The following is a 24,494-nucleotide window of genomic DNA, read 5'->3' on the forward strand; positions in this document are numbered from 1 at the left end:
TATCAGGCAAACAAATCTTTATTCCTGAGGTTAAAAACACGTTTGCTTCTCCAACTCGGCCAGTGTCTCATCCCCAGCCTAGAGCATTGAACTTGGAGTCCCAGGACCTCCATCCCTGAGTTATGTGTGTGAATGTGCGTGCACGGAGGGGACTCCTGGTGACGTCCGGAGGCAGCCCAGGGGTGGGGGGTTTCTCACGGGTACCCTGTCAAACCTTCAGAGGCAGGCAGTCTCAGGCGGAACGGCAGCATGGTCAGAGTTTGGTAACCTGGGCCGGGAGAGAAGGAGAGGAGGGTCCTGTCAGTTTCCAGAGGACAGCCTCCTCTCCAGGCAGGAGGGGAAGGCAGTGGGTCCTTGCGGGACAGAGCCATTCTGAGTCATCCAGGAAGGGCGGACTTCCCAAAATGGGGTCAGGAGGGGACGAGCAGGAGATAAACAGACAGAGCTCAGCAGGCCAGAGGTCAACTCACCAAAACAGGGTTGACGGGGCCAGACCTCCGGTGTTGGAGCGCAAAGAGGACAGCGTCGTGGACCGAGGCAAAGAGGTGCTGCTTGGTGATAGAAGCATCGAAGAAGTGCCCATCCTCAAGCTGCGTGATCACAGGAGCTGTGGGCAACGAGTAGGTCTCTCCTGACTCCAGAGCCACCAGGAACCCCCAGGCGCTGGCAGAACATCCCCCTAACCACCACCTCTGTGGCTTATAGCTAATCCCCCACTCGTGACCCTTGACCCCAGCCTCCCAGGACACCTCTGACCTCCAGTTTCAGAGAAAGACTTTTTCCCTGTGCTGCCTGGAAGACTTCTCGGCCGGAACCCCCACCCCCTGCCCGGACCTCTCTCTCTGTGTCCACCCCACGCACCGTGGCAGGCGGCCATGTACACCTCCACCTCAATCTCCCGGAAGTCGCGGAAAATCTGTGGCACAAAAGGGGGCCAGGCTCAGGGCAGGCGGGGGGAGAGAGTTCAAAGGGGTAGCTCAGGGAGGACCAGGCTCAGAGTGGGGGTCAGGGGCTCCGAGTGGGGCTCAGGGGAGGTGGGGGGAGGGAGTTCAGAGGGGTAGCTCAGGGTGGGGGGACCAGGCTCAGAGGGCTCTTGGAGCTAGTTTAGGGTCAGGGTTGAAGATCAGGATTGTCCTCCCCGAAGGCCCTTCTTAGGGACGCCCCCAGCCCCTTACATTCTTCAGGCTCTTGAGACACACAGTGTCCACGAAAGAAAAGGAGCTCAGGTCCAGGATGAGGGTGTGGAAATCTGGCTGAGGCAGGCCTAGGGCCTTCAGCGAGGATATGTCTGAGGCTTTGGCATCTTCTGGAGCCCAGGCTCCTGTATCCTCTAGCTCAGTCCCTGCGCTCGCCTCCTGGGGAACCAGACACACTGCAGGGGCCGCCCATGGTAAGGGCCAGAGGGCAGGCGGGCAGGGAGCGGAGGGGAAGGCAGGGAACATGCACGGATGTGTGGAGACACAATCAGACGTGAGAGCATACACGTAAATGCACACATATATGGGGTATGCAGGGAACACAGGAGGACAGGGACACGGGGAGCTGGTATGCAAAGACAGGAGGGACACATGGGGACACCCAGGAGAGGACACCCAGACTCGGGGAGCACACAGACCATGCTCTGTTACCGCCTGGGCCCACGCTTATAGGGACATTTAAGAAGGAAGGGGAGACTTCCCTGGTGGTGCAGTGGATAAGAATCCGCCTGCCAATGCAGGGGATGTGGGTTCAATCCCTGATCCAGGAAGATCCCACGTGCCATGGAGCAACTAAGCCGCGTGCCACAACTACTGAAGCCCATGCGCCTAGAGCCTGGGCTCCGCAGCAAGAGAAGCCACCGCCATGAGAAGCCCGTGCACCGCAACAGAGAGTAGCCCCCGCTCTCTGCAACTAGAGAAGTCCGCACAGCAACAGAGAGCCAGCATGACCAAAAGCAAAAGAAATTAGCAAATAAAAATTATTTGAAGAAAAAAAAGAAGGAAGGGGATCCAGAGACCATGCCCCATCCTCAGGGGGCCAGAGTGGAGTGAGTAGGGGGCGCTGGAGCAAAGCAGAAGAGACACACGGACACACGTGCCCACGCGGACATCCCACTTGATGTCCACCAGAGTCTCTACTTGAGATCGGCGTCCTCTTTGACCCCAGATTTTTCCCACATGCCCAGCCCCTCCCCGTCCCCACTCCTCCCATGAGCACAGATTGTGGAGTCTTATGGGATCCACAAATTCAAGGTCTTTGTCCAGGCATCAGATTACAGACTGGAGAGCCCCAAGCAGACGTCTATGGCATATCACGAGAGGTCTCCCTGCACAGTATCGGATCCATCACTCCCCTCCTCCTGCCACTGGCATGACAACCTTGAACCCACAGCTGGTAGGTCCATGGACTTCCTCCCGGGATCACCTGGGCACCCTCATCCCTGAAGCTCCCCGCTCCCTCCAGTCTCACCCTGGCCTTGGAGCCCTCCACATCGTTGTTGCTCTCGATGTCCATGACAGTGGGGTTGACGTTGATGGAGACGGACGTGCCCTTGGAGGCGGCAGCCTAGGCCGGGAAAGGGGGCGGGCCAGGAAAGAGGTGTCTGAGATGTCAGGTGACAATCAGGCCGGGCAGGCCTGGCGTTGTCCCCTGGCTTTCTGCAGGTAGGTAGGTGGACCAGGAACTGAAGCTTGGGACCTGGAGCAGCCAGGCTGAAGGCTGTGGGGTTGTGACCCACTATGGGAAGAGGACTGTGATGGTTCATGCCACCACTGGCTTAGGAGGCGGGAGAAAAAATCAGACTCCCCCTAGAGCCCTGACCTGCCAGGGGAGGAAAGCAGGGTCCCTGGGGGCATCGGGGAGCGAGGAGAAGGGCTGAAGAATGAGGGTGAGCGGCTGGGAGGGGTGGGAGGGCCCTGCCTGTTTGGGGAGCTTATTCTCCTTCTGCAGTTGCTTCAGCTTCAGCTCTTGCTTCCGGAGCAGCTTCTTCTTCTGGGAGAGGAGGTAGTCCACATCCACACCGCACTGCAGCGAAGGACAGCGCAAGGGATGTGCAGGTTGCGAGAGAGGAGGGACCCTCTGCCCCTCGCCCTCGCCCCGCGGACCCCAGGCCTCACCCTCTGCTTCAGTGAGTCACTGTAGAGCTCGGCGTTGGCGAAGTACACGGTGACTGAGGAGCGGAAGACCTTCACGCCCGGGACCTCCCTGGCCTGGGGACAAGTCAGGTTGGGGGTGGCTGAACCCTCGTCTCTCCTAGCTGCATCGTGCCCTCCTTTCTTTCCTCCCCCCGTGTGCCCTGATACCTGCCACCCCAGCCCTCTGCTCCCCAGCCAACACAAGGCCCAGCCTGTGGCCCATGCCCTCCCAGGAGCTGGTGAGGTCCTGTCGGAGCTTCTTCTTCCTCCTCCAGGGGGTCCTCAACCTCTGCCACCCCATCCCCCAGTCCTTCTGCCAATACCCAGGCTGGGGGAGTTCCCTGGTGGCCCAGTGGTTAAGACTCCCCACTTGCACTGCAGGGGCGTGGGCTTGATCCCTGGTCTGGGAACTAAGATCCTGCAAGCCTCGCAGCCAGGTCAGGTTTTAGCGGCTCTCAGCTTCTGCTTGGGTGTCCAACCCTAGCACTGGGGGGCTGTTTCCTGAATGCAGACGGAGCTCTTCCACAGCTGCTAGCCCAGCCAAGGCTTCCCCAGCTCCCATGCCACTCAGGACACTCCAGGTCTCTGCTCGGCCTTTAGGCCTGAACCACGTCCCTGCCCCCCCGCCCCCGACCCCCACTTCCCCCACCTGCCTTGCCATCCAGCTGAGCTCCTCCCTGCATGTCAGTCCCCCCCACCCACCCTCCCACTCTGCCTCATGTTCTGGGCTCAACCTTCAAGTCTCCATGAGGGGAAATGAGCTGGTTTGATTCCGGAGCCCCCGCCTTTGTTCTCAGAGCTTGGCACGAGGCTTCTCAGGAGGTAAAGGACAGTAACTCCATTGATCAGATCCGGAAACAACTTCCCCTACATCCTGGTGCTCTGGATCTTGCCCCTCTGCATTCCTGACCCAGGGCTCTTCTGCAGGACGGGGCTTGTACTGCTACCTCCAAGACGGATCCCACCCCCAGGCCCCAAGGCCCACACTCTGAGTGTATGTGTAGGGGGACCCCAAATTCCTCTCTTGAAATTTCACGGACCAAAGCACCGTCAGCACCCCACCCCACTCCCTTGCCCGCGCCAGGCGTGGAAGGCGCTGACAAGGGATGATCCAGTTTGCCCCGTCCCTCCCCACCCGTGTCGCCCCCGGCTCAGCCCTTGCTGCTCACCCCTGAGTACTCTGCCACGTCTCTGTAAATATCTGTGTCTGGCACCTGCCCCAGGACAGAGTAGTGGGGCCTGTAGACGGAGACAGTGCCACAAGAAGGGGGCGTTAGGAGAGGGGGCAATGGGGGCTTTCTAAGGAGCCTGGGGTCCCCCCCCGCCACAGATGTGGGAAAGCTGGAGGAAGCCAGTGGGTACCTCGTCCCCTCAGCAGCTGGAACTGGGGGATGACATCACAGGGGTGACTTACATCTGGGTGCGGACCACCACGAGCATCAGGGAGAATACCACTGCCACTGCCAGGCCGAGGTCCAGGTTCAGCAGGATGGTGGCCACAAAGGTCACCACCCAGATGAGCTGCAAACAGAAGGGCCGTGGTCCACAGGCTCCCGCAGGGTCACTGGGCTGAGGCCCTGACCCCATCCCCAGCGTCCCAGCCGTCTCACCAGATCCATTCGATTGGCCTTCCAGAGGGAGACCACGTCAGTGCACTGCATCACCATGCCCTTCAAGTTCACGATGACCACGGCAGCCAGGACCGCCTAGGGGACGAGGAAGGCCACCAGGGGCTAGTGAGAGGTGCTGGCTGCTCACCACCCTGAATCCCCCGATGAGCCAGACTGTCCTGGAGCGCCTGGTAGGACCCTCCACGACACCAATTACCTCCTTCCCTCGGAACCTAATGTCTGCGCTCTGACGCTAAGGTTTTTACCCCTGCCCCTCCACTCCAAACCTCTCCCCAGAGACTTCCAGCCTGACCCTGTATCCTTCCCCGTCTCCTGGGACATGATGGACTGCTCTGAGTTCCTGGCCTGGCCCAGGCCCTCGAGCCTGGCTGGGTGGGCTGGGGGCTCACCTTGGGTAGGTCTTGGAAGAGTTCTCCCAGTTTGACGATGATAATGAGGATGAAAAGGGAGGAGATGGCTCCAGCCACCTGTGGAGTGGGTATAAGCAGGGCGGGTAGGCTGGAGTGCAGGGGAGAAGTGGGGAGAGCCGAGGGGGAAAGGGGGAGCAGGGGGAGGACCACCCAGCAAAGCAGCGCATGCGGAGGCACACCTATGCTCACCTGTGTGTTGCCCCCCGTGCTCTCCTGCACCAGACTCCGAGACATAGAGCAGCTCACAGGGAAGCACTGGAAGATGCCCCCAAGGAGGTTACTCAGGCCGAGAGCCACCAGCTCCTGAGCGGGGAGTGAGGAGCGAGCACACGTCATTTGCGGTGCGGCGTCACTGTGTCCAGACCGACGCACCCCCACCTCCACGCCCACTCTGCAGCCCACAAAGACTCGGCCACTGTCCCGCGTCCCCCACGCGGCCCCAGCACATCTGTGTGCTCTTTTCCTGTCTCCCGCCTGGTACTCCATCCCCCCACCCCTTCCCAGGGCCTGGGGTCTGGGGACCCCTGCCCGCTCCGTGTCCCGCATCCCATTCCCCAGACCTGGTTGCTGTACACCCGGTAGCCGTGCCTCAAGGCGAAGATCTTGCCCAGTGAGATGGCGATGGCAAACCCAACCACAGCGATGGCGAAGGCATTACCCAGAAGCTTTGCGAACAGCTGGGGGCGGGGGGCCATCGGGGGCACCAGCCTGTGAGGGGCATTGGTGAGGCCAAAGGAAGGTTCTGGGCCTGGCCGCCCAACCCTCCCTGACCCGACAGGGGCCGGAGCTCACCCTGTGGGGATTTTGCCCACGATGTCCACCCCGAATGCCTGCTTCAGGCCCACACCGTAGGAGATGCCTGTGGCTCCAATGAGCTGCGGGGAGAGGACAGGGTCAGGGGAGGCCCTGGCACCACTACCGTGAAGTGGGAGAGAAACCAGAGAAACCACCCGGTGGGTAAAGAGAGAAGCCTGAAGCGAAACCTTCAGACAGGTGGGGTGACGTCAGCGATAGGCTGAGAGCGGCATACCACCATTTCGAGAAAAGGAGATGCTGCCAGGGGCGGTCTACTGGGGTTCCCCCCTCCCCGCCACCCCGTCTTCAGTCCCCACTACAGCTAGTTTCTAAAAACCTGGGGGATGCCCACACGGCAGGAAATCTCCTCACTTACCCTTCCCCTAGTCTGCCACCACCCCCCTACCCCACGTCACCCCCCACCCTATCCCCACCCCCGAGGGGCCCCCGAGATTCCAACCGTCAGCAGCTCCCCGGGGAGTGGCATGGGCAGATGTCGCCGTAGCTTTTCATTCAGCAGCTTCACCAGCACGAGCACCACTCCCGCCACTATGGCAGTGACCATAGTACCGACCACCATCTGGGGCAGCTTCCAGCAGACCTCCAGTACTGTCTGAGGGGAGGCGGGGTCACAGCCAGCCCTCCTGGTCCTGGGCCCATCCACCTGTCCCTCCTCCCTGCCCTCACTCACATAGATGAGGGACAGCGGTCCAGAGCGGCTGCTTAGATGGAGGCCAAACACATACTTGAGTTGCGAGACAAACACGTGCACGGACGCGGCTGTGGTGTAGGCTCGGACCAGAGGCTCTGATAGGTAGGTGACCACGAAGCCGAAGTGGACCATGCCCAGCCCCACCTGTGGGGTGCACGGGACAGTCAGGGGAGGTGAGGGTCCTAGCGGTGGCTGGGGCAGAGCCCAGGGCAGGTGAGATCACGAGCAATGAGGGGGGAGGTGATCGTCAGACACTCAGAGAAAACTGTCAGATGGGGTGGGGTGGGGGTGCGGGGTGGGATTGGCAGTCAGGGGCATGTACTCCTGATGGCTCTGCACCTGGAAAAGGCCAACAAGGACACTGAGAGTGGAGGCCAGCTGCACCCGGGTAGCGTCTCTGGCTGCCACATCGAGTGTGGAGTTCAAGCCCAGCAGGAAGGCGTCGTCCGGAGCCAGTGATTCCATCACACTGCCCACCATCACAGACATGACGGCAAAGGTGCCTGCAAGGGCAGATCAGGGTGGTCTGAAGCGGGGAGAACACGGCCTGCCCTGGATTCTGGGTCTTAAGGGAGCGACCAGGAGACACCCAGTTCTAGACAAATGTCCCCAGACTATGCTGTGCTAATGGAGGGCAGTGCTGACGGTCAGGTATGCACCCCAAGTTCCAAGGCTCTTGAGGATGCCTAGCATCATTTCCCCTGCCCAGACTGTGTCCACGGGCTCAGGATGGCTCCCCTAGTGAAAAGTGGAATGGGGAAGGGTGCATGGCCTGACTCAGGCTTCCAGGCTTGTGCCAGCCAAGTCTGGGCCCCATGAGTGGATTCACCCACCACATCCTCCTGGGTCAGGGCCTCTAATCATCTGAATCTGTGTGTGCATGGTCAGAGGCCCAGTCCCACCTAGAATGCCCACACCAATGCCTCCCTCCCTCTTCCCTAGGTCTTTCGGCCTTGCTCAGTGCCCCCTCTCCCTGCCCCCCTGGGGAATGTGGGCATGCTCCTGCAAGGTTAGGCCTGGCTCCACTCACCCACAGAGATGTGCCGGGAAGTCCCAAACAGGAAATAAACAAAGACAGGATAGAAGGAGCTGTAGAGGCCAAACACGGGGGGCAGTCCAGCCAGGAGGGCATAGGCAAGGCCTAGAGGTGGAATGGTAGCAATGTAGACTTGAGGTCAGGGGCTTGGAAGGATGCAGAAATGCTGGCCCTGGGTCATGCACCATAGTCCCAGGGGCAGGAGTCATGCTTTTGGCCATGGGGAAGGCGGGGGTTGAGGTGGGGGTGGGGTGCACAGACCACAGGCTAAGGCCTTGAAGGGTCAGGATCACCATCCAAGGGTTGAGGGTAGTGTCCAGGTCAAGTGTTGCTTACCCTGTGGTAGCTGCATAATGGCCACACTCAGGCCAGACAACAAGTCACCCAGAAGCCAGTCACGCACAGAATACTGGGGAAGCCAGGCCAAAACCGGGAGGTACTGAAGCAGAAGGGCTTGGGCCCGCGCACGGGAGCAGCTGGGGACACCAGGGTAGGTATTAGGTGCTGGTGGTAGTTTAGTTGCTCAGTCGTGTCCTTCTCTTTGTGACCCCCAAGGACTGTAGCCCGCCAGGTCCCTCTGTCCACGGGACTTTTCCAGGCAAGAATACTGGAGTGGGTTGCCATTTCCTTCTCCAGGGGATCTTCACGACCCTGGGAATTGAACCCGGGTCTCCAGCATTGCAGGCAGATTCTTCACCGACTGAGCCACCCAGCCCAAGCCCAAGTAGGTCTCAGAGGCAGGGGCTCCCTCGGTCCTGGCCAGGGCCCACCATCAACCTTACCGAAACCAGGTTCGCCACTGGAGCGTCACTTGTGCTGGGCTCCGGCTCCCCAGCTCCTCCAGCTGTTCTTGGTTCAGCAGCGGCCGCTCCACATGGTAGTCTCGCCGCCTCAGCTCCATGGCCTGCGTCCTGGACAGCAGTGCCTGCGTGTCCCTCTCTCTGGTGGAGGGTGGGGGTGGGGTGGGCAGTGAGGCCAGAAACAGTGTGGGCACAACCTGGCCCAGCCGCCCCTAGACCTCCACCCGGGGCTTGAGGATGCCCCATCTGGCTTTTCTAGGTCTCAAGATCTAGACAGGTCCAACCCCCCAGCCGCCTCCTGCAGGCCCCAAGGCCCACGCCCAGGCAGGGGCAGTACCTGAACTTTGGCTAGTGGAAGACTCTCGCTGGGCCAAAGTCCCCCACAAAGAGACAGCAGGATGAGCATAAGCCACACTTCGGCCCAGGTGTGGCTGCCCAGCCTTTGGTGTTCTGTTCACCAATCTAGCTCGCAGGCTGACTGCTCCTCCCAGCCTCCTCCCCCAACCCCTGCTCTCCACCAGCCAATCCCTGTCCAGTCTGAGTCCTTATCCAGCCGCCCCACGAACCCAGTGTGTGTTGTCTGAGAGTGCAGACAGGGGAGAAGGAATCCAGCACACCAGGCAAGCCTCTTTATAGGAGGAGGCGGCTCTAAGAAAAGGAAAGCATCGGGGCTAAGACTGCCCCCAGAACTCCAGTCACACGGTCCAGGTGGTAGGCAACTGAGGCCCCATCTGGGAAATCCAGGGGCATGGTTCTCACCAAGAGGGAAGAGTTTCGAGCCTGGAAAGGGACGCTCTCTTACTAATGGGGGACAATCTCACTTGAGAAGATGATCTCTGGGAGGATCTCGCCTAATAGGAAGCTCTTCCCTAACAGGTAAGTTTTCACCAGCTAGGTGAGGTCTGTCCTGGGGAGAATCTCTGATCTGCCCAGTGGCTACCATCTGAATAAGAGGAATGATCTCACTGGAATAGGAGATCTGGGGGGTGGGAGGGAGTTCTTAGGGTTCCCTGATGGCTCAGTGGTAAAACAAATAAACAAAAAAAAACGCCTGCAATTCAGGAGATGCAGGTGCGATCCCTGAGAATCCCATGGACAGAGGAGAGGAGGCTGGTGGGCTACAGTCCATGGGGTCGCAGAGTAGGACATGAACGATCGATCGACTGAACTCACAGGCTTGGGGAAGGAGTTTTTACCTGGGGCACGCTGTCACCTGGGAGAAGCTGTCCCAGAAATAGTTCTTCCTTGGGAATAGGAGCTCTTAGAGAGTGAGCGCTTACCTGGGGGAAAGTTTTCACCTGCCTGGGAACTTCTGATCAGGAGGGACTTCGCACCTAAGGTAAGCTCTGAGTGGGGAAAGCTCTCACCTAGGAAGGGATCTCAGAGGGGTAAAGCTTACCTGGAGAGTAGCTCCCCTCTTCAGGGGGAAAACCTTCACCTGTCAGGAAATTTCTGCCCTGTGAAAAGCTCTGACCTACGGTAAGGTTCCCAGCTGGCGGGCAGGAGCTCACCTGGAAAGGGCCTCTAACCTGGATGTCCCGGTGGAAGGAGGGAGTGGAGTGGGTGCAAGGACGATCCTGAGACTACTGGCATTGCCGACTCACAGAGATCTTTGAGCCCCCCTCGCCCCTCCTCCGTGAGTCACTTGAAGTCTTAAAGGGCGCCCACTCCCGCCCCCTCGCCTCCCCCTGACGCCGAACCCGCGCTTGGAGGGCGGGGCCTAGCTCTTTGGCCCCTCCCTCTAGGAGGGCCCGGCACCCAGAAGGGCCGGAGATCTCATTCCCGGACCAGTTGCATCGCTGGGTGGACTTAAGCCCTCGCTATGGACACTCTTGCAGCCACGTCCAGGGCCCCAACGCGCCGCACCGGCGCACCTCCTGGGCCGGAGCTCCTCCGCACACAGCCGCCTCCCGGCGGCTCCCGGCTAGCCCTCGGACGGCGCTGGAGCGGCTTTCCTCGCAGCCTATAGGGGCTGGGGTCGCGCGGGCTCCCGCCCCATCCCTCGCTACGGTTGGGCAGCCGCCTGCGGAAAATCCACAAAGCGGTAAACAGAGGCGCGGCAGGCGGGAAATGCCTGCTCGGAACTCGGTGGTGCCCCCACCCCTTTCCTAACTAACCCAAGCCGGGCGCCTGCTCGGGGGCCAAGGGCTGGTCCTCCCCTCGGGCACTCGAACACGAGGAACCGAGGCCGCGCCCTGCACTCACCCCGGCGCTTCCGACAGCCCCATGGCGGGTGGGCATCCAAGAGGCGGTAGCTACCAAGCTCGGGCAAGAGGCCGCTACGGCCCTAGAGGCGGGGCCGGGACAGAGGCGAGGCATGAGGCTCACTCCCAGCGGCCAATCCCCGGGCAGAACGGGGAAGGCTTGGGCCAGTCAGCGTGCTGAGGCGGGGCTTAAGGGACGCTCCGCCGGCTCAGCGAACCCCAAGGAGGGAGATTTAACCCTTTCCTTCCCCTATGACTTGGCTCTGGCTCCTCCTCGTGGCCCGACTAATTCTCTTGCCTGAGCGGGTTGTGGGACTAAGCGGGATTAAGGACCTGAGCTGGTTCCTGAGTGGTATGGGGCTGACACTAAGTCCTGGCTTCTTGCGGAGGGTGCCCTCGGGGTGGGGAGCAGAATGTCTAGGGGCGCGGCTGATGACCAGAGCCTTAGCTCTCCGTGGGGTGTCCGGGTCCGTAGGGCCTCTCATGCCTCCATGAGGGCACCACCCTCAGGCTTTGGCCCTGAGATCTGGCATGTCTCTAAGATTCAAGGGGCTCAAGGGCTCCCTTCAACGCTGGGCCCACAGACCTGAAAGTTTGCAAGCTCCGCCCCCCACCCCGCCTCCGCCCCCGACCACCCTCCCCAAAGGAAGCACATGATGTCGAAAGGCTTCTGCCTGGGTTCCTGATGAACGGGATGTCCCGACAGCTGGGGGTCAGTGGTGTCAATGGACTGAAGGCAGCTCCTAGGGTCGGTTTGACAGCCAGAGCAAATGCCAAGTCAGGGCGGCAGGCTGGGCAGACTTAGGAAGCCATCAAGTTGCCGCCTTGACGGGGCCTTACCCTGTGCTCATACTTCAAGCCCAGCTTCAAGTCGAAGGGACAGAATTCAGGATGAGATCGCAACCTGGTCCAGATCTTCAATGAAATGAGCTAAAAATAGCCGAATATTCTCGGGGAGGAGGAGGGGGCAGTGCTCAGATTTCTCCCCAAGGTCAACCCCGGGAAATCATTCATAGCCACCCTCCTACCCCATCCCCCATCCCCAAAGAGAATGAGGCAATAACCATTTTCTATAGAAGTTTATTCCCAAAACAGAGCGCGGCTTCACGGAACAATTTACACAGACAGGAAAAGGAGCCACTGGGCTGGAGGGGGGACTCCCCCTCCCAGAGAGGGGCAGCTACAGAACCTAGGACATAGCAAGGACAACCCCCTCTCCCCACAGCAGACCCTTCAACCCTTCAAGGGCTGGGGTCACTCTGGGTAAGGAGAGCTGGGGTCCTGGCTGGCGGGATTTGGCACCAGTCAGTAAAGTAGAACTTTTAATCTCCTTAAAAACTGCCTCCCAAGAGTATGCGTGAAGGAGGTGGGTATCTGCACAGACCTTCCACAGCCCTGCACGGCTGCAGTTCCTAGTGGTAAGAAGATGCCTACACTTACCACTGGGCCTTCTGGGCCTGCTGTTCAACAGGGGACTCAGGGCTGACCTTTGGCCTGAGACGACTAGGGGGTTAGAAAGCCCTCAAGATGGCCAGGTTCAGGGTCCTCACAGGTGGGTCCTCCAAGCCCCTCTCCCACTTTCTCTACCTTTCACTTGTAAACAAAGGGGGAAAAAAAACAAACAAAACATTCTCAACTGTAAACAAAAAGTTCACAAAGTTTTAAACTGTAAACAAAGTGTAAAAACTGTTTTAAACTCTTGACCTGTAAACAAAGTAACAAAATGTCAAAGCCCCCAGTTCTGGACAGGAGAGGAAGTAAAAAAAGTGAGAGTTTGTGAACTGGGTCCTAACAGTCGTTTTTCCCTTTACAAGGGAATCAAGGAGAGATGGAACTGAGTCACTTCCTGCAGCCCGGGTGCCTGGGGCCAGGGAGGCTCCTGTAAACATGGGAGGCAGTGGCACCTACATTCTGAGTCTTTAATTCCCTTGTTTCTGCTCCCTTTTCTCCCCCTCCGACATCACCCTTCAGAATAAATCCTAGCAGGGGGCAGTGTCAGGGAACCAAATGGCACCACGACATTTGTACGCGGCAGGGGCAGGGGTTGCGAGGACTCCATCCACCCTCTGAAGGAATGTCTGAATAGAGGCCTGAGCCCCTCCCCGTGGGAGAAGGGAAGCCTAGATCTGTAAACATGACATCTGCTCATCCACCAGCGCCCCACAGCATCAGTCCTGGGACATAAGGCAGTAAGTGGCAGGGACTCCGCATAATAAACACACACATCCACGGGGAGGGGCAGCATGAGCGAGCCCCTGTGAGGAGGTCAGAGGACCCGTTTTCAAGACCAACCCCCCCTCCCCGAGTCCCCAAAGTGTGCCCTGTGGGACATCCAAGCAAAAGCAAAGATTAATTCTGCACTTGGGGCCCCGACAGTATGCAGATCAACCAGGGAATGGGGGGTGGGGGTGCATTTACCCCTCCTGTCTGAATCTTCCCCGTTAAGATGAGAGGAAAGAGCCAATAATTTGCCAGGGACCCAAATGGGCCCAAACTCTGTACCTCTTTCCCCTCTGTCCCCCTCCCCCTCCCAGCCCAGCCTCAGAACCTCGGGAGACAGAAAAGCTGAAAAATAACATAAGCATATCTCTCTGGTTACAAAGGTACAAAATGTATAAAAGTCCTTCCCCGGCTCCCTCACTCCCCGCGCCTGTTACACACTTGCACACGCTCACAGATGAGCATGGACAGTCAGTGCTGCAGCAAAAGGGAGAGCTGGGGGCGGGGCTGTGGGAGGCTGAGTCCCGAGTCTGGAGTCACTTTTGTTAGCCCAGATCCTCCATCGCTCCCCGCTGGTCCTCTTCTGCTCAGCCGCTCCTCAGGAGTGACCTTCACTTCTGGGAACTCTGCGGAGTTGAATGTGGAGATGGAAGGCAGTTGCTGAGAGTCAGGTCCCCCTGGACACCCCACCATTCCTGACCCGGGCCGCCTCCCCCATCACCTTCACCTCTCAGACTCCCCAGCCAGGGCCTTTGGCTGCCACCTATGTCTTTTCTCTAAGCACTGAGTGAGCACCTACTATGTACAGGTTCTGTTAAACACCTGACCCAAAAAAAATCTCCCTAATCTCCGCACCTCAACAAGTTTGCTACCACAGGCCTATTTTGCAGATGATGAAACAGGTTCAGAGAGGTCAAGTGTGAGTCCAGAGCCTGAACCCCTGCTCAGTCCTCCCAGCCCTCCCCAACAGTCAGACCCCAAGGCTAGGCTGCAGGAGGGCCCAGGGGGTGCTCCCAGCTCCCTCATCCTCACCCCACCCCCTTCCAGAGCCTTGGGCACCTCAGACCTCCTCCTGCACCCTCTCCTTCCTGTCTTCCCCCCCGATGTCTGCTCAGGTTCTGATGGTCTCCTTCCCCAGTCCCAGGGTCTCCTTCCCTCCGAAGGCTTTTGTCACCCTATGGACCTCCACAGAACCTGGCCTAGTTGTTCCTCCTCCTTAAAACTCAGCTCCACTTTCGGCTTCCGAGGCCTGGTCCTTTCTGGCTCCTCCCCACTCCCTCTCTGACTCCTGTACCCAGTTTAATTCTCTACCCCACAAATGCCAGAGATGCACCAGGTCCCAGCTCAATTCCTGTGTGGCCCACCCCACAGTGCCTCCAGGTAGGAGGAGCTGCATATCGACTGAGTGAGCAAGAGACTGAATGATTTACTCTCAAACTGAAGTTCCAAGCCTGCCCCTACGTCTGACTTCTCCTTATCCACACTCCACCCTAAGCAAAGTTCCCAAGCAGAGACTCCTGCCTTCCCCTTCCATGTTCCAGGCTACCTCCTGCCCTCCCCCTCCAGGAGCTCAAGCCCTTCGGAAGGTACCTGACTCACCTCCTGCATCCAGGAGGTGCAGGCCCAGGTCACATAGCCACCCATTCCTGCTTATCACCCCGCTCACTGCCAGACTTCTGCCCTCTGCCCATGGCTCCCTGGCTGCACCGAGCCCAGGGCAGCCCACGCTCTCTGCCAAACCCCACCCCATCTGGTGGCGGAATATAGGGCAGGGTGCATAGGAGATTGCCCTAAACTGACAGGGGTGTGAGCAGGTGGCTGGATGCCACTTACTCTGAGTCGGGAGACAGCTCCGAGATGCTGTGGGAGGTGGCGGAGCGTGGCGTGGAGGGTCCGAGCGCAGAGGCAGTGGCAGAAGGGGTGGGGGTGGTGTGAGGGCCCGAGGGTGTGCCTGAGGACTGCACGGAGGAGGAGAGAGCCGAGGAGGTGAAGGAGGCAAGGATGGAGGAGAGGATGTCTAGCTGCTCTGTGGAGGGTCCGTGGCTAGGGCCACTGGCGGGCGCTTCCCGGACTCTGAGCAGCTGCGGGGGTGGCCCAAGGCCTTCTCGTGAGGGGTGCCGGCTAGGCGCGTGGTCCAGCGGCTCCCCTGAGTTCGATCGCTTGGACAGAGAGTCCAGGGGCCGGGATGGCAAGAGGGGGTCCCTTGAGAGTTGCCGCTGGGGAGACAGGGGCAGAGGCAGGGGCTGTGGGTCAAGGTCCCGGGCACCCCGGGGCGGGGGCAACGTGCGCAGCCACTCGCAGGGTGCCCCTCGGTCCAGCGCATCCCGTGACCCGAAGCGGCCCGCCGTGGCACCAGGGTGGTCCCTGGGTGGCTGCCGCCGTGGTAGGATGCTTCCCCGATCCCTGGGCTCCGGGCGGCCTGGCACAGCGTCCAGGCATTCCTGGGAACCTGGCCGGCTCAGGGGACGCAGGACCGGGGCGGGGGCCTCCTCCAGCCGCTCACGGCTCAGCTGCCGCCGCAGGAGCAAATCCAGCTGTTCTCGGGAAGAGTAGCGGCTGGCGGGCTGCGATAGGCTGCCGGTGCCCCCACCGGCACAGATGCGACCGTAGGAGGCAGCCGGCACTGCACGGTGGCCCAAGGTGGCAGCACGGCACCAGGACAATTCAGGGGCGCCTCGGGTCTGTGGCACCAGCGGGTACTGCAACCGGTTCTTCAAGATGCCTGCAGGAGGAACACGCGGGGGACAGTGTGTTGAAGGCCAGGAACTCCCCTGGGGCTAGGGATGTAGCAGCGTCTGGGATCCCTGGGACACAGACTTGGGGGCAGAAACCATTTGGGGAAAGGGTACAGAGGCCGCTCCTGGGAATCACAGAGAGGTTGCAGGACAGGGGTAAGAGTGAGGTGGCAGTAATCCACGGTCTCAGGAGAGAGGTGGTCCCCTTGCTGTGGGGGTAGGGGCAAATCATCCCCCAAGATCAGAGGAGGAGCAGCCCCCAGGTCAGGGTCAAAGGGCAGGGATCCCAGGGTTGGGGCAGGAGCAGTCCCTGGGGTGACGCAGGAGTAGAGGCAGAGACCCCCTTGAGCTGGGACAAGGACAACCCCTTGGGACCCCTGGAAAGCACGACCAGGGGAAGAAACCTTCCAGGGGGACAGGGAGGAATCCCATGAGTCAAGGCAAGAGTGGCCCCTGGGGTCTCTGTGGGGCAAGCACGTCTCAGGCCAGAGTGGGGCTGTCCCGTGGGACCGTGAAGCAGCATAGAGGAGCAGAACCCCCCACACAAGGGAGATAAGTCCTCAGGGTCCCTGTGAGGCTGTTTGGATTAAGAGGATGAAATCCGCTGGCTCAGGGCTTGGCCACTTCCCAGGGTCCCTGGAGCACAGGCTAAAGTCAGCCTTTTGTTCTGTTTTGGTTTCGGCCGGGGCATGTAGGATCTTAGCTCCCCCAACCAGGGATCGAACCCGCACACTCCCTGCATTGGAAGGCGAAGCCTTAACCACTGGACCCCCAGGGAAACCCGGAGGGCTCCATACCTTTTCTCTGGCGCTGGGCCCCACCCAAGGAGGTTTCATCGCCACTGGTCAGGGCCAGGTCGGGCTGGTTGTTGTTGGCTGCGTCCTTGCTGGTGTCCAGCCCCAGGCGCCTTTCAGAGCCCCAGGTCTGCAGAGCACAGGGAGCAGCCTCGCACTCCCCCAGGGCTGGCCAGTAGGACAGGAGGTCATTGCCGTCCACGTCTGCGGAGCCAGGGTCGATTACAAGAGTCACCGCAGGGTCTGGCAACCCCGCAATCCGGACTCCGTGGCCCCCTAACCCTAATGATGCCTGAGATCTGGGCTTCGCTGATGGAGCAGCAGTAGGAATAGGAGGGTGTCTCTCGGAGATCCATGGAACCATCCAGGGACTGATAAGCTCACCCTACTCTTGACTTGAGACAGACAGAGACTGGCGGTGGGGAAACCTGATGACTGAGGGGTCAGGAAGACCAGGCTGAACCCCACCCCTCAGGGAAGAGGAGGGATGGCACATCACCCTGTAATGTCCCTGACCTTGCTCATCTGTTGCCTGGGCCCCTTCTGGGTCTCTAGCCAGCAGAGCTCTGGTGAGAGGCTGGATGGGGAGAGGTGTGGGGGCACCCCACGATGACCCCAAAGTCAGTCCCAGGAATCTTCAGGGGCTAGCGGGGCTCCTGGGTTCACACCCAAGTGGAATATGGGGTATCTCTTGGTCACCCATGGGGTCAGAGGGGTCCTATTACCTTTGGGGTGGGTAAGGAGCCTCTCGCTCTGGGCTGCCCGGCGGAGTGGACGCTGGAAACGGCCCCGTGTCCGGCCATTGTCCTCACTTTCTGAGGATGGGATGGACAGACTTCTCTCCTCCTCCAAGGACAAGTCACTGTCAGAGTCGGAGTCTGCGCCTGGAGGGGGGAAGGTCAGGAGGAACACACGGCAGTGGCCGGGGGAGGTGAGGGCCGTGGGGGTCTTGAGGGAGGCTCTGGGAACTCGGGGCAAGCTTGGAGTAGGAGGCAGGAACAGGAGGGCTGGGTCATGGCCAGGAGAATTGGGGCTGTCTGGGTAGGTGCTTCCTGGACCTGCGACCTTAGGGGAGCTTGCCCCAGCCCTGTCAGCTGCTGCTCCCACCTGGGGGCAGAAGAAAGGGGAACGGGGGAGAGACCCTCTGAGTCCCTCCTCCCTGGCCCGGGCCCCCACCTCCACCAGCATCTCGATGGAACATGGCCACGTCCAGGTCAGTGGGGCCAGCGTGAGCCTGGAGGCCATGGTCAGTGTGGTCAGCAGCCGAGCCATGTCGAACCAGGACGTTGTCCCTAGAAACACAGGAGCCCCCATCAAAGAGGGATGTGACGGGGTGTTTTGGAAGCAGGGCACCTGTGAGTACCCAGCCAACCGCACACGGTATGGCTCTGAAGGTACCCCTGGGTGTGTGGCAGAAGACACTGGGGCAGAGGCAGCAGAGCAGAGGCACAGATGGCCAAGACGGGTGGAGCCAGCCCAAGGACCCGGTAATGCCAGCCCCGGGCCGTATGCCCCCTCACGAGGCGGCCCTGCCCTCACCTGAGGTAGCTGCGGCCCCGCTGGCTGTCTTGGTCCTGGGTCCGCCCGGACCGGGCACTGCTCACCGAGGAGACAGTGGAGGCACCGAGAGTGATGCGGATGAGGCCGCTCTCCTCAAAGAGGGCCGTGTTGTTGTAGGCGCCAGGCCCCTGGGGTGGTGGAGGGGACAGGCGCGTGAGCCAGCCCTGGGGAAGCCTCCAACGCTGGCCTCCCGGGGTCCCTACCCCAACTCCTCTGCCCGGAGGGCCCCTCACCGTCCCAGGCGCCGGCCTGGCCTCCTCGGGCGCTGCCTTCCTGCCCAGACAGGCTGGTGTCCAGGCAGCCCGGGTGTCTGAGTTCAGGACACAGAAGAGCAGCAATACCACCAGGCCCTGCGGGTCAGCGAGGATCAGAGAGGAGACAGTGAGGGCCATGAGAGGTCAGAGCAGGGCTGTGAGGGGGTCAGCTAGGGCCAGTGGAAGTCAATGAGGGTCAGCAAGTGGGATCAGTCATTGCAGATGAGAGTGAGGCTGTGCGGAGGCCCCAGGGGGACCCAGTAAGGGAATGAGGGAAAGGCAACAGAAGTAGTGAGAAGTCATGAGTGACTGGAGTCAGTGAAGGTCATTGTGGACCAGCAAGCAGCCAGGAGCCTCAGCACTGATGAAGGCCAGTCCAGGCTCAGCAGCAGTCAGCTGTCAATCATCGGGTGGGCATCAGCTCCAGGCCTGGGGTTAAGGCCCCGGGCCCCACCCTACCGAAGCCCCATCTGGTCCAGAGTCAGGGGGGCGGTGTCAGGGTTACCTGGAGCCCACAGAGTCCAGCGTGGAGGTAGTGGAAGGCCAGGATGCTGTGGTTGACCGCGAGAAGGCCAAAGAGCCAGGAGGCACTGATCAGTAGAAGGAGCAGAAAGGAGCTGCGAAGGGTCCTGCCGCGGGAACATGAAAGGACAGGACACGTGAGGGTCACGCAGGGCTCGAGTGGGGGACATGGGAGGACACACGGGGATGTGAAGGGAAAGGAACTCACACGGAAATGTGGGGTTCTCAGGAGGGCACTAGGGGAGTCTGGAGGTCACAGGCGGAACCAGGAGAGTACTCAGGGAGCCGCGAGGGGACATGGGGAAAGCCGACTGGAATTGGGAGGCGGGGCATGAGAGAAAGCATGGAAGGCACATGCAAACACGCAAGGCAAAGGGCAAAGTGAGCCATCCAGGCATTGGGAGACTGGAGAGACAGCAGGGTGGAGACAGACGTGTGGGGCCAAAGTAAGTCAAGGGTACCAGAGAGGGACGGCTGGCTAGGGGATAAAGGGTGACTTCATCCCCCTACCCAGAATCTGGAGCCCAGCCTGAACCAGGGGTGCTCCAGGAAGCCCCCCAACCCCACCCAGGAGAGGGCTGCCATTCTGAAAATCCCCCACTCCCCCAACAAGCTAACTCACAGCACGGAGGTCTTCTTGGCCTCCCTCTGCCCAGTGGAGCAGGATGTGCGGGCCGCGAGGAGAAACATGGTCCCATTCATCTGGACCCACAGCCAGACATGTGGATCAGGAGCAGGGCAGAGAGAGACAGAGAGAGTGAGAGACAAACAGAGAGACAGGGACAGAAGACACTGAGACTCATAGACAGAGAGGCAGAACCCGTGAGAAATATACACAGATATACAGACACACACATAATAACCAAGAAGAAACAGAGGAGCTTAGAATCATGGAAAAAGTCAGAGATAGGGAAACAGTTTAGTTCAGTCACTCAGTCATGTCTAACTCTTTGCAACCCCATGGACTGCAGCACGCCAGGCCCCCTTGTCCATCACCAACTCCTGGAGTTTACTCAAACTCAGGTCCATTGAGACGGTGATGCCATCCAGCCATTTCATCCTCTGTCATCCCCTTCTCCTCCCACCTTCAATCGTTCCTAGCATCAGGGTCTTTTCAAATGAGTCAGCTCTTCACATCAGGTGGCCAAAGTATTGGAGTTTCAGCTTCAGCATCAGTCCTTCCAATGAACACCCAGGACTGATCTCCTTTAGGATGGACTGGTTGGATCTCCTTGCAGTCCAAGGGATTCTCAAGAGTCTTCTCCAACACCACAGTTCAAAAGCATCCATTCTTCTATGCTCAGCTTTCTTTATAGTCCAACTCTCACATCCATACATGACTACTGGAAAAACCATAGCCATGACTAGACAGACCTTTGTTGGCAAAGTCCAACAAGGGAAGTCCATCAAAGGGAAGCAGAGAGGGATGGAAAAATAGAGATGGAGAGATAGACAGGTAGGGAGAGCAGCCGAGCTTGTGACCCCACATCTGCCATCTCCATGCCAGCTGGGCAGGAACAGAAAAGGAGGCTGAGCCCAGGAAGCCTGCAGACTGCCACCTGGCACCCCTTGGCCGATACCACCACACTGGCTGCAGGGCCACCTCCTATCCCATCCCACTGAGGGGAGCACAAGGCGGGACTGAGTAGAGGGTACTCACCAGGAGCACAAGGATGACAGGGCCAGCGAAGCTCCAGATGAGGGGGTCGTGGATGGAGATCCAGCAGAAGTCAGGGTTCCCGTAGCCCTCGGGATCCAGGCCAACGGCCAGGCCTGCAGAGGAGAAGGGACAGGATGGAGGGGGTGTGTTCCAGAGCTGCCGACCAACCCTCTCACGTACCCGGGGAGAAGCTGGGGTGGGGGCAGGGCAGGCTCCTCCCTGAACAAGTGGCACAGGGGGCTGAGGCTAGGGTCACGATCAGGGGCAGGGGTCAGCCCACGTGATGGATGGAGGTCAGGGGTCACAGGCCTGGACAGGCCAGGGAGCAAGGCCCTCACCCAGCAGCACGGCAGGCACGCCCCAGCCCAGGGCGTGGTAGAAGCGCATGGCGCCGCGGTCCACGTTGCGGGGCTCCACCTGCATGCGGTAGAGGTGCAGCCCCTGCACGAGGAGCCACGCAAAGGTGCCCAGGAAGAAGTAGTGCAGGAGGATGGCGACCGCGGTGCACAGCAGCTGGTGGGGGTCGGGGGGACGTCAGGACCTCTCCGCCTCACTCCGCCTCTGAACCCCCAACCACCGCACCCTACCCCAGCATCCCGCCCCAAAGTGACTGAGCACCCCTGACCTCTGACCATGCACTCTGGCGCCCTCCGCCTTCCTGGGCCATATGAGGTCAGCAGCACACGGGTCCCCCAACCCGGCCCCTGCACCTGGTTTTGGGTCCTGTGGATCCCCAGCAGGAACAGGAGCTCAGCCACCCCCAGGGCGGCAGCCACGTTGGCATGGATCCCCCGCATGTTGGACTTGAGGCTGCGCAGGCTCAGCAGGACAGCCGCGGTCAGCAGCAGCGCAGCCACGGACACTGCCATGACCACGTGGGTGAACACCGCCAGAAGCTCCAGGTCACCCTCCAGCCGCTGCGGGGACAGGGAGGGTCGCAGGGACGGTCAGGCACCCCTGCCCTTTGAGCCTCCCACTCCCTCAGCTCCCCGAACCCAGCCCCACCTCACGGGGGGAGGCATCCATGAGGACCCCGAAGGTGCCTGTCCGGCTGCAGCGACACCGTGCGTGGGATCCGTTCCTGTGCACCAGCTCACAGTCCCGTGCAGTCCACAAGCCGTGCTGGTCCGCCCTGTGGCCACAGCGCAGTCAGACCGACCATCCCCTCGGGGGAGAGCCCCGTCGCCAGGCAGGGGTTTATGAGAGGCACTGGGAGGGGCCGCGGGCGCCTGGAGTTCGGGAGCCGCATTCCTCATGGGTCTGGGTGCACAGGGGCATGGGTGGGGGCCCCAGGGGCAGGCTGGGCCTCCCAGGGGCTACCAGGGGGACCAAGGGTTTCCAGAGTGGAGGTCCTCACGGGCCAGGCGGGTCCCACTGCACACAGATGGCCTTGCTGCGATTCGCTGTCTGTAGCAGGCGGAACTCCAGGCTGATAGGGGACTCCAGGACACCTCGTAGGAAGTTGCGTCCGTGGAACACAGCCACACTGACCACCGGGGAGTTCATAACTGGGTTCTGGGGAACCCTGAGGAGACACCCCACCTGAGCTTGGATGCCGCCAGCCTTCCCAAGCTGACTGCCCACCTCCCTGTCTTCCCTTGCCCAGAGCTTGGGGCACCCTGGGCTGGGTGTTGTTTCTGAGAACTCCTTCAGCCTCCACTGAGTGGCCTCAACACCAGGAGTCCATGGCCTGGTTCTGCAGAATTACAGCTGAGGGGCTTTGGATCCATTGCTCACATTGGAGCCTGCAGCCTAAGCAGCTGTAGACTTTGTGTCTCCCTGCATGCCCCCGGCTGGCCCCCTTCGGTCAGCCCATCTCCATAGGCCAGTCTGCCTGTCTGGCTGGCTCCTGTATCCTTTATGTGACTGGCCCAGCTGTGGCTCTGTGTCTATCTAGTCCCCCAGACACACTGACACGGCGGAGCCCGGCACGGATGAGACTCGCAGAGCAGGAGTGTGGCCAGGCGCGTCTCTGGATGATGGTGAACCTGCTTGTCTGTCCACCATAAGTGGGGGGTGGTTCTAAGCTGGGTCAGAGCGAGCAGGCAGCCCAGGGTTGAGAGGCCTGGGGGTAACTCTACTCATACCTGGCACCCCGGCGCTCGGCCTGGAACTGGGCAGGGAGCAGCCCCCCAAGGGTGCGGTAAACCAGGAGGATGACAATGGAGATCCCAGGCTCGGGTTCGGGCTCTGGAGGGGCTGGTGGGGGTGCCATGCTCGAGGTGGTGGCATTTTCCATGCTGCTGCCGCTGGGGTACAGAACTGCCGGAGGAGGGGGAGGAGCCACTGTCAGTGACCTCTGACCCCCAAGCACCCACAGACCCAGCTCTGACCCGGAGCCAGCATCAAGCATGGGAATCTCTTCCCTGAGGGTCCAGAACCAGGGAGTGCAGGGAGCAGGTGCCAGTGAAGAACTCACAGGCCCCTGGGGCTGAATCCTGAGTATCCAGGCCTGTCAGAGGTCATTTGCAGTGAGGGGGAGGGTCTGGGCAAAGAGAGAAGTGACAGGAGGGCCATGCAGGGTTCCGCTTTGGGCAGGGGTTGGGCAGGGAAACGAGACCTGGCCCAGGGGTGACCTCTCACCTTCAGCGGGGGATGGCCGTGGGGCCTGGGAAGACAGCAGCACATGCGTGTGAGGGTCCCAGGCATCCTGGCCCCGGAAAAGGTTGCTGTGGTAACGAGGGTAGCGACGAGTCCCCCTGGTGGGACTGGGGTGCTCCATGCGGTCGATGCTGAGCACTGCCCCAGAGGAAGAGGGGTGAGACCCAGCAAGGATCTCCACCCTGTGCTGAGGGATCTCCCCCTCCCGCCTCCCCCGACTCTGGACCCAAGTCCCAGCACCCATATGGCCTCCTGGCTACCAGCGCAGAGCCTGCGTCCCTGCCAAGCACAGTCTTGAGCCACTAATGTTGCCACCCACAGCCCCCACCCCTCGGACCTCCGGGTCTGAGTTCACAGCCCCCTGCCCCAGCCCACCCTCCACATACTGATGTTGGGTGTCACCAGCCCCACGGGGTTCAGGTACGTGAGTTCCATGTTCCTCGCGAGCGTGGCTGCGTACTCTTCCAGGCGCTGCACCAGCCCGGCGCTGCCCGGGGAGCCTCCGGGGGCCCGCTGCCCCAGCGCAGCCCACAAGTCCCCGGTCTCTGGAGCGAGCAGTGCAGAGCCGGCCCACAGCAGATTCTGGGAGGAGGGAGGTGAAAGCGGGCCCAGCCAGGTAAGGACACGTGAGGGGGTGCCTGAGGGGTCTGGCCAGGTGCTTAGGGGGGCCCCAGTAGGCAGGGAGTAGGTCTGGAGTGGACAAGGTGGGAGAAAGAGCCCATGAGCTTCACTTCCCGGGGATCAGGAGGGGCCTGAGCTGGGGGGCAGGGGTCTGGGGCCAGGGAATCAGGAGCCCCAGGTGCGGCCCCACCTCATTGAAGTGGGCATCCTGTGTGGCTGTTAGCCCGAAGCCCTGCTGGCGGCTCTCAAAGGCCAGCAGGTGGGCCAGCAGGCGGGCAGTGACTCGGACGTCCTGGCTGAAGTAGTGGTCGGTGTGGCCGGTCACCTCCCGCAGCCTCTGAGCCAGCTTCTTGGCCTCCACCGTGTCCAGGACCGTCTTATTCAGCTCCAGGCCATCCAGCTGCCGGATAAAGAAGAAGCGGTCAATCTGTGGTCTCTTGGGCCTTTCTCAAAAGCCTCATGGGAAGAAGGGTTTGGCCAGATTAAAGGACTACACAGAAAAGCCCAGGATGTCAAGGGCTGGGGCATGATGTGTAGGGCCCGCCACGGGCCTGGGGAGACGGGCCAGGGCCACTGCTGGGGCCAGTCTCGTGTGCAGGGCAAGGTGCAGGCAGTCTCACCAGCAGATTGAGTTCTCGGAAGGCTGGGGAGGTACAGTTGAAGAGGTCAGGCTCCAGCCAACCCTGGTCCTCGTCGCACAGCCGCACGGCCGCACCTGAAAGCAGGTGACCCTCGATCAGTCCTGGGGCCTGGACCCCTTCACTGAGGAGGCAACCACAGCACCCTCCTCTACCCCAGAGGAAGCTCTGATGCAGGGACCAGGGAG

At 60.7% G+C, this 24,494-nt stretch overlaps 2 protein-coding genes and 1 long non-coding RNA gene across 8 annotated transcripts in view; 1 reads left to right on the forward strand and 2 right to left on the reverse strand.

Moving 5' to 3' along the window:
* SLC26A6 (solute carrier family 26 member 6) lies at positions 1-10,987 on the reverse strand. 5 transcript variants are annotated; one of them, XM_027523813.1, is made up of 22 exons: positions 10,703-10,985; positions 10,372-10,520; positions 8,480-8,638; positions 8,034-8,173; positions 7,692-7,802; positions 7,001-7,164; positions 6,641-6,805; positions 6,410-6,562; positions 5,947-6,029; positions 5,715-5,862; positions 5,344-5,457; positions 5,134-5,211; positions 4,724-4,819; positions 4,528-4,634; positions 4,283-4,352; positions 3,096-3,188; positions 2,899-3,003; positions 2,449-2,544; positions 1,176-1,355; positions 862-916; positions 471-607; positions 1-268 (listed from the first exon to the last, which is right to left on the reverse strand). In XM_027523813.1, the coding sequence occupies exons 3-22, from the start codon at positions 8,596-8,598 to the stop codon at positions 254-256; spliced, it is 2,229 nt and encodes a 742-aa protein (XP_027379614.1). In that variant the 5' UTR covers positions 8,599-8,638; positions 10,372-10,520; positions 10,703-10,985; the 3' UTR covers positions 1-253. The 5 variants fall into 5 exon arrangements, with proteins under 5 accessions (XP_027379614.1, XP_027379611.1, XP_027379612.1 ...); XM_027523810.1 differs by lacking the exon at positions 10,372-10,520 and having other exon boundaries at positions 10,703-10,987; XM_027523811.1 differs by lacking the exon at positions 10,703-10,985 and having other exon boundaries at positions 10,372-10,679.
* The window catches only part of LOC113881025, a 20,961-nt gene continuing 5,650 nt past the window's right edge, over positions 9,184-24,494 (forward strand). The window contains exon 1 of the long non-coding RNA XR_003507909.1: positions 9,184-9,373. This is a non-coding gene — a long non-coding RNA (uncharacterized LOC113881025). The remainder of the gene's footprint in view (positions 9,374-24,494) is intronic.
* The window catches only part of CELSR3 (cadherin EGF LAG seven-pass G-type receptor 3), a 30,492-nt gene continuing 17,761 nt past the window's right edge, over positions 11,764-24,494 (reverse strand). For both annotated transcript variants that reach the window (XM_027523809.1, XM_027523808.1), the window contains 19 exons: positions 24,289-24,383; positions 23,859-24,068; positions 23,434-23,629; positions 23,030-23,185; positions 22,534-22,708; positions 21,804-21,971; positions 21,452-21,578; positions 21,157-21,363; positions 20,785-20,959; positions 20,447-20,559; positions 19,409-19,488; positions 18,770-18,893; positions 18,244-18,360; positions 17,990-18,138; positions 17,627-17,742; positions 17,176-17,334; positions 16,454-16,654; positions 14,755-15,643; positions 11,764-13,547 (listed from right to left, as the gene is read on the reverse strand). In XM_027523809.1, coding sequence (XP_027379610.1) covers positions 13,520-13,547; positions 14,755-15,643; positions 16,454-16,654; positions 17,176-17,334; positions 17,627-17,742; positions 17,990-18,138; positions 18,244-18,360; positions 18,770-18,893; positions 19,409-19,488; positions 20,447-20,559; positions 20,785-20,959; positions 21,157-21,363; positions 21,452-21,578; positions 21,804-21,971; positions 22,534-22,708; positions 23,030-23,185; positions 23,434-23,629; positions 23,859-24,068; positions 24,289-24,383 — 3,485 coding nt within the window. In that variant the 3' untranslated portion in view covers positions 11,764-13,519. The remainder of the gene's footprint in view (positions 13,548-14,754; positions 15,644-16,453; positions 16,655-17,175; positions 17,335-17,626; positions 17,743-17,989; positions 18,139-18,243; positions 18,361-18,769; positions 18,894-19,408; positions 19,489-20,446; positions 20,560-20,784; positions 20,960-21,156; positions 21,364-21,451; positions 21,579-21,803; positions 21,972-22,533; positions 22,709-23,029; positions 23,186-23,433; positions 23,630-23,858; positions 24,069-24,288; positions 24,384-24,494) is intronic.

The sequence above is a fragment of the Bos indicus x Bos taurus genome, chromosome 22, assembly GCF_003369695.1.
Source record: "Bos indicus x Bos taurus breed Angus x Brahman F1 hybrid chromosome 22, Bos_hybrid_MaternalHap_v2.0, whole genome shotgun sequence".
Taxonomy (NCBI): Eukaryota; Metazoa; Chordata; class Mammalia; order Artiodactyla; family Bovidae; genus Bos; species Bos indicus x Bos taurus.

Excerpts from the sequence above, each read along its gene's own strand:
- SLC26A6 (XM_027523810.1), bottom strand. The coding sequence starts at position 10,725 with ATGGGGCTGTCGGAAGCGCCGGG. Across the intron at positions 6,806-7,000 it reads TCCTTGTTGGCCTTTTCCAG|GTGGGGCTGGGCATGGTCCA; the intron begins GTGCAGAGCCAT and ends TGCACCCCACAG. Across the intron at positions 5,863-5,946 it reads GTGGGCAAAATCCCCACAGG|GCTGGTGCCCCCGATGGCCC; the intron begins GTGAGCTCCGGC and ends TGCCCCTCACAG.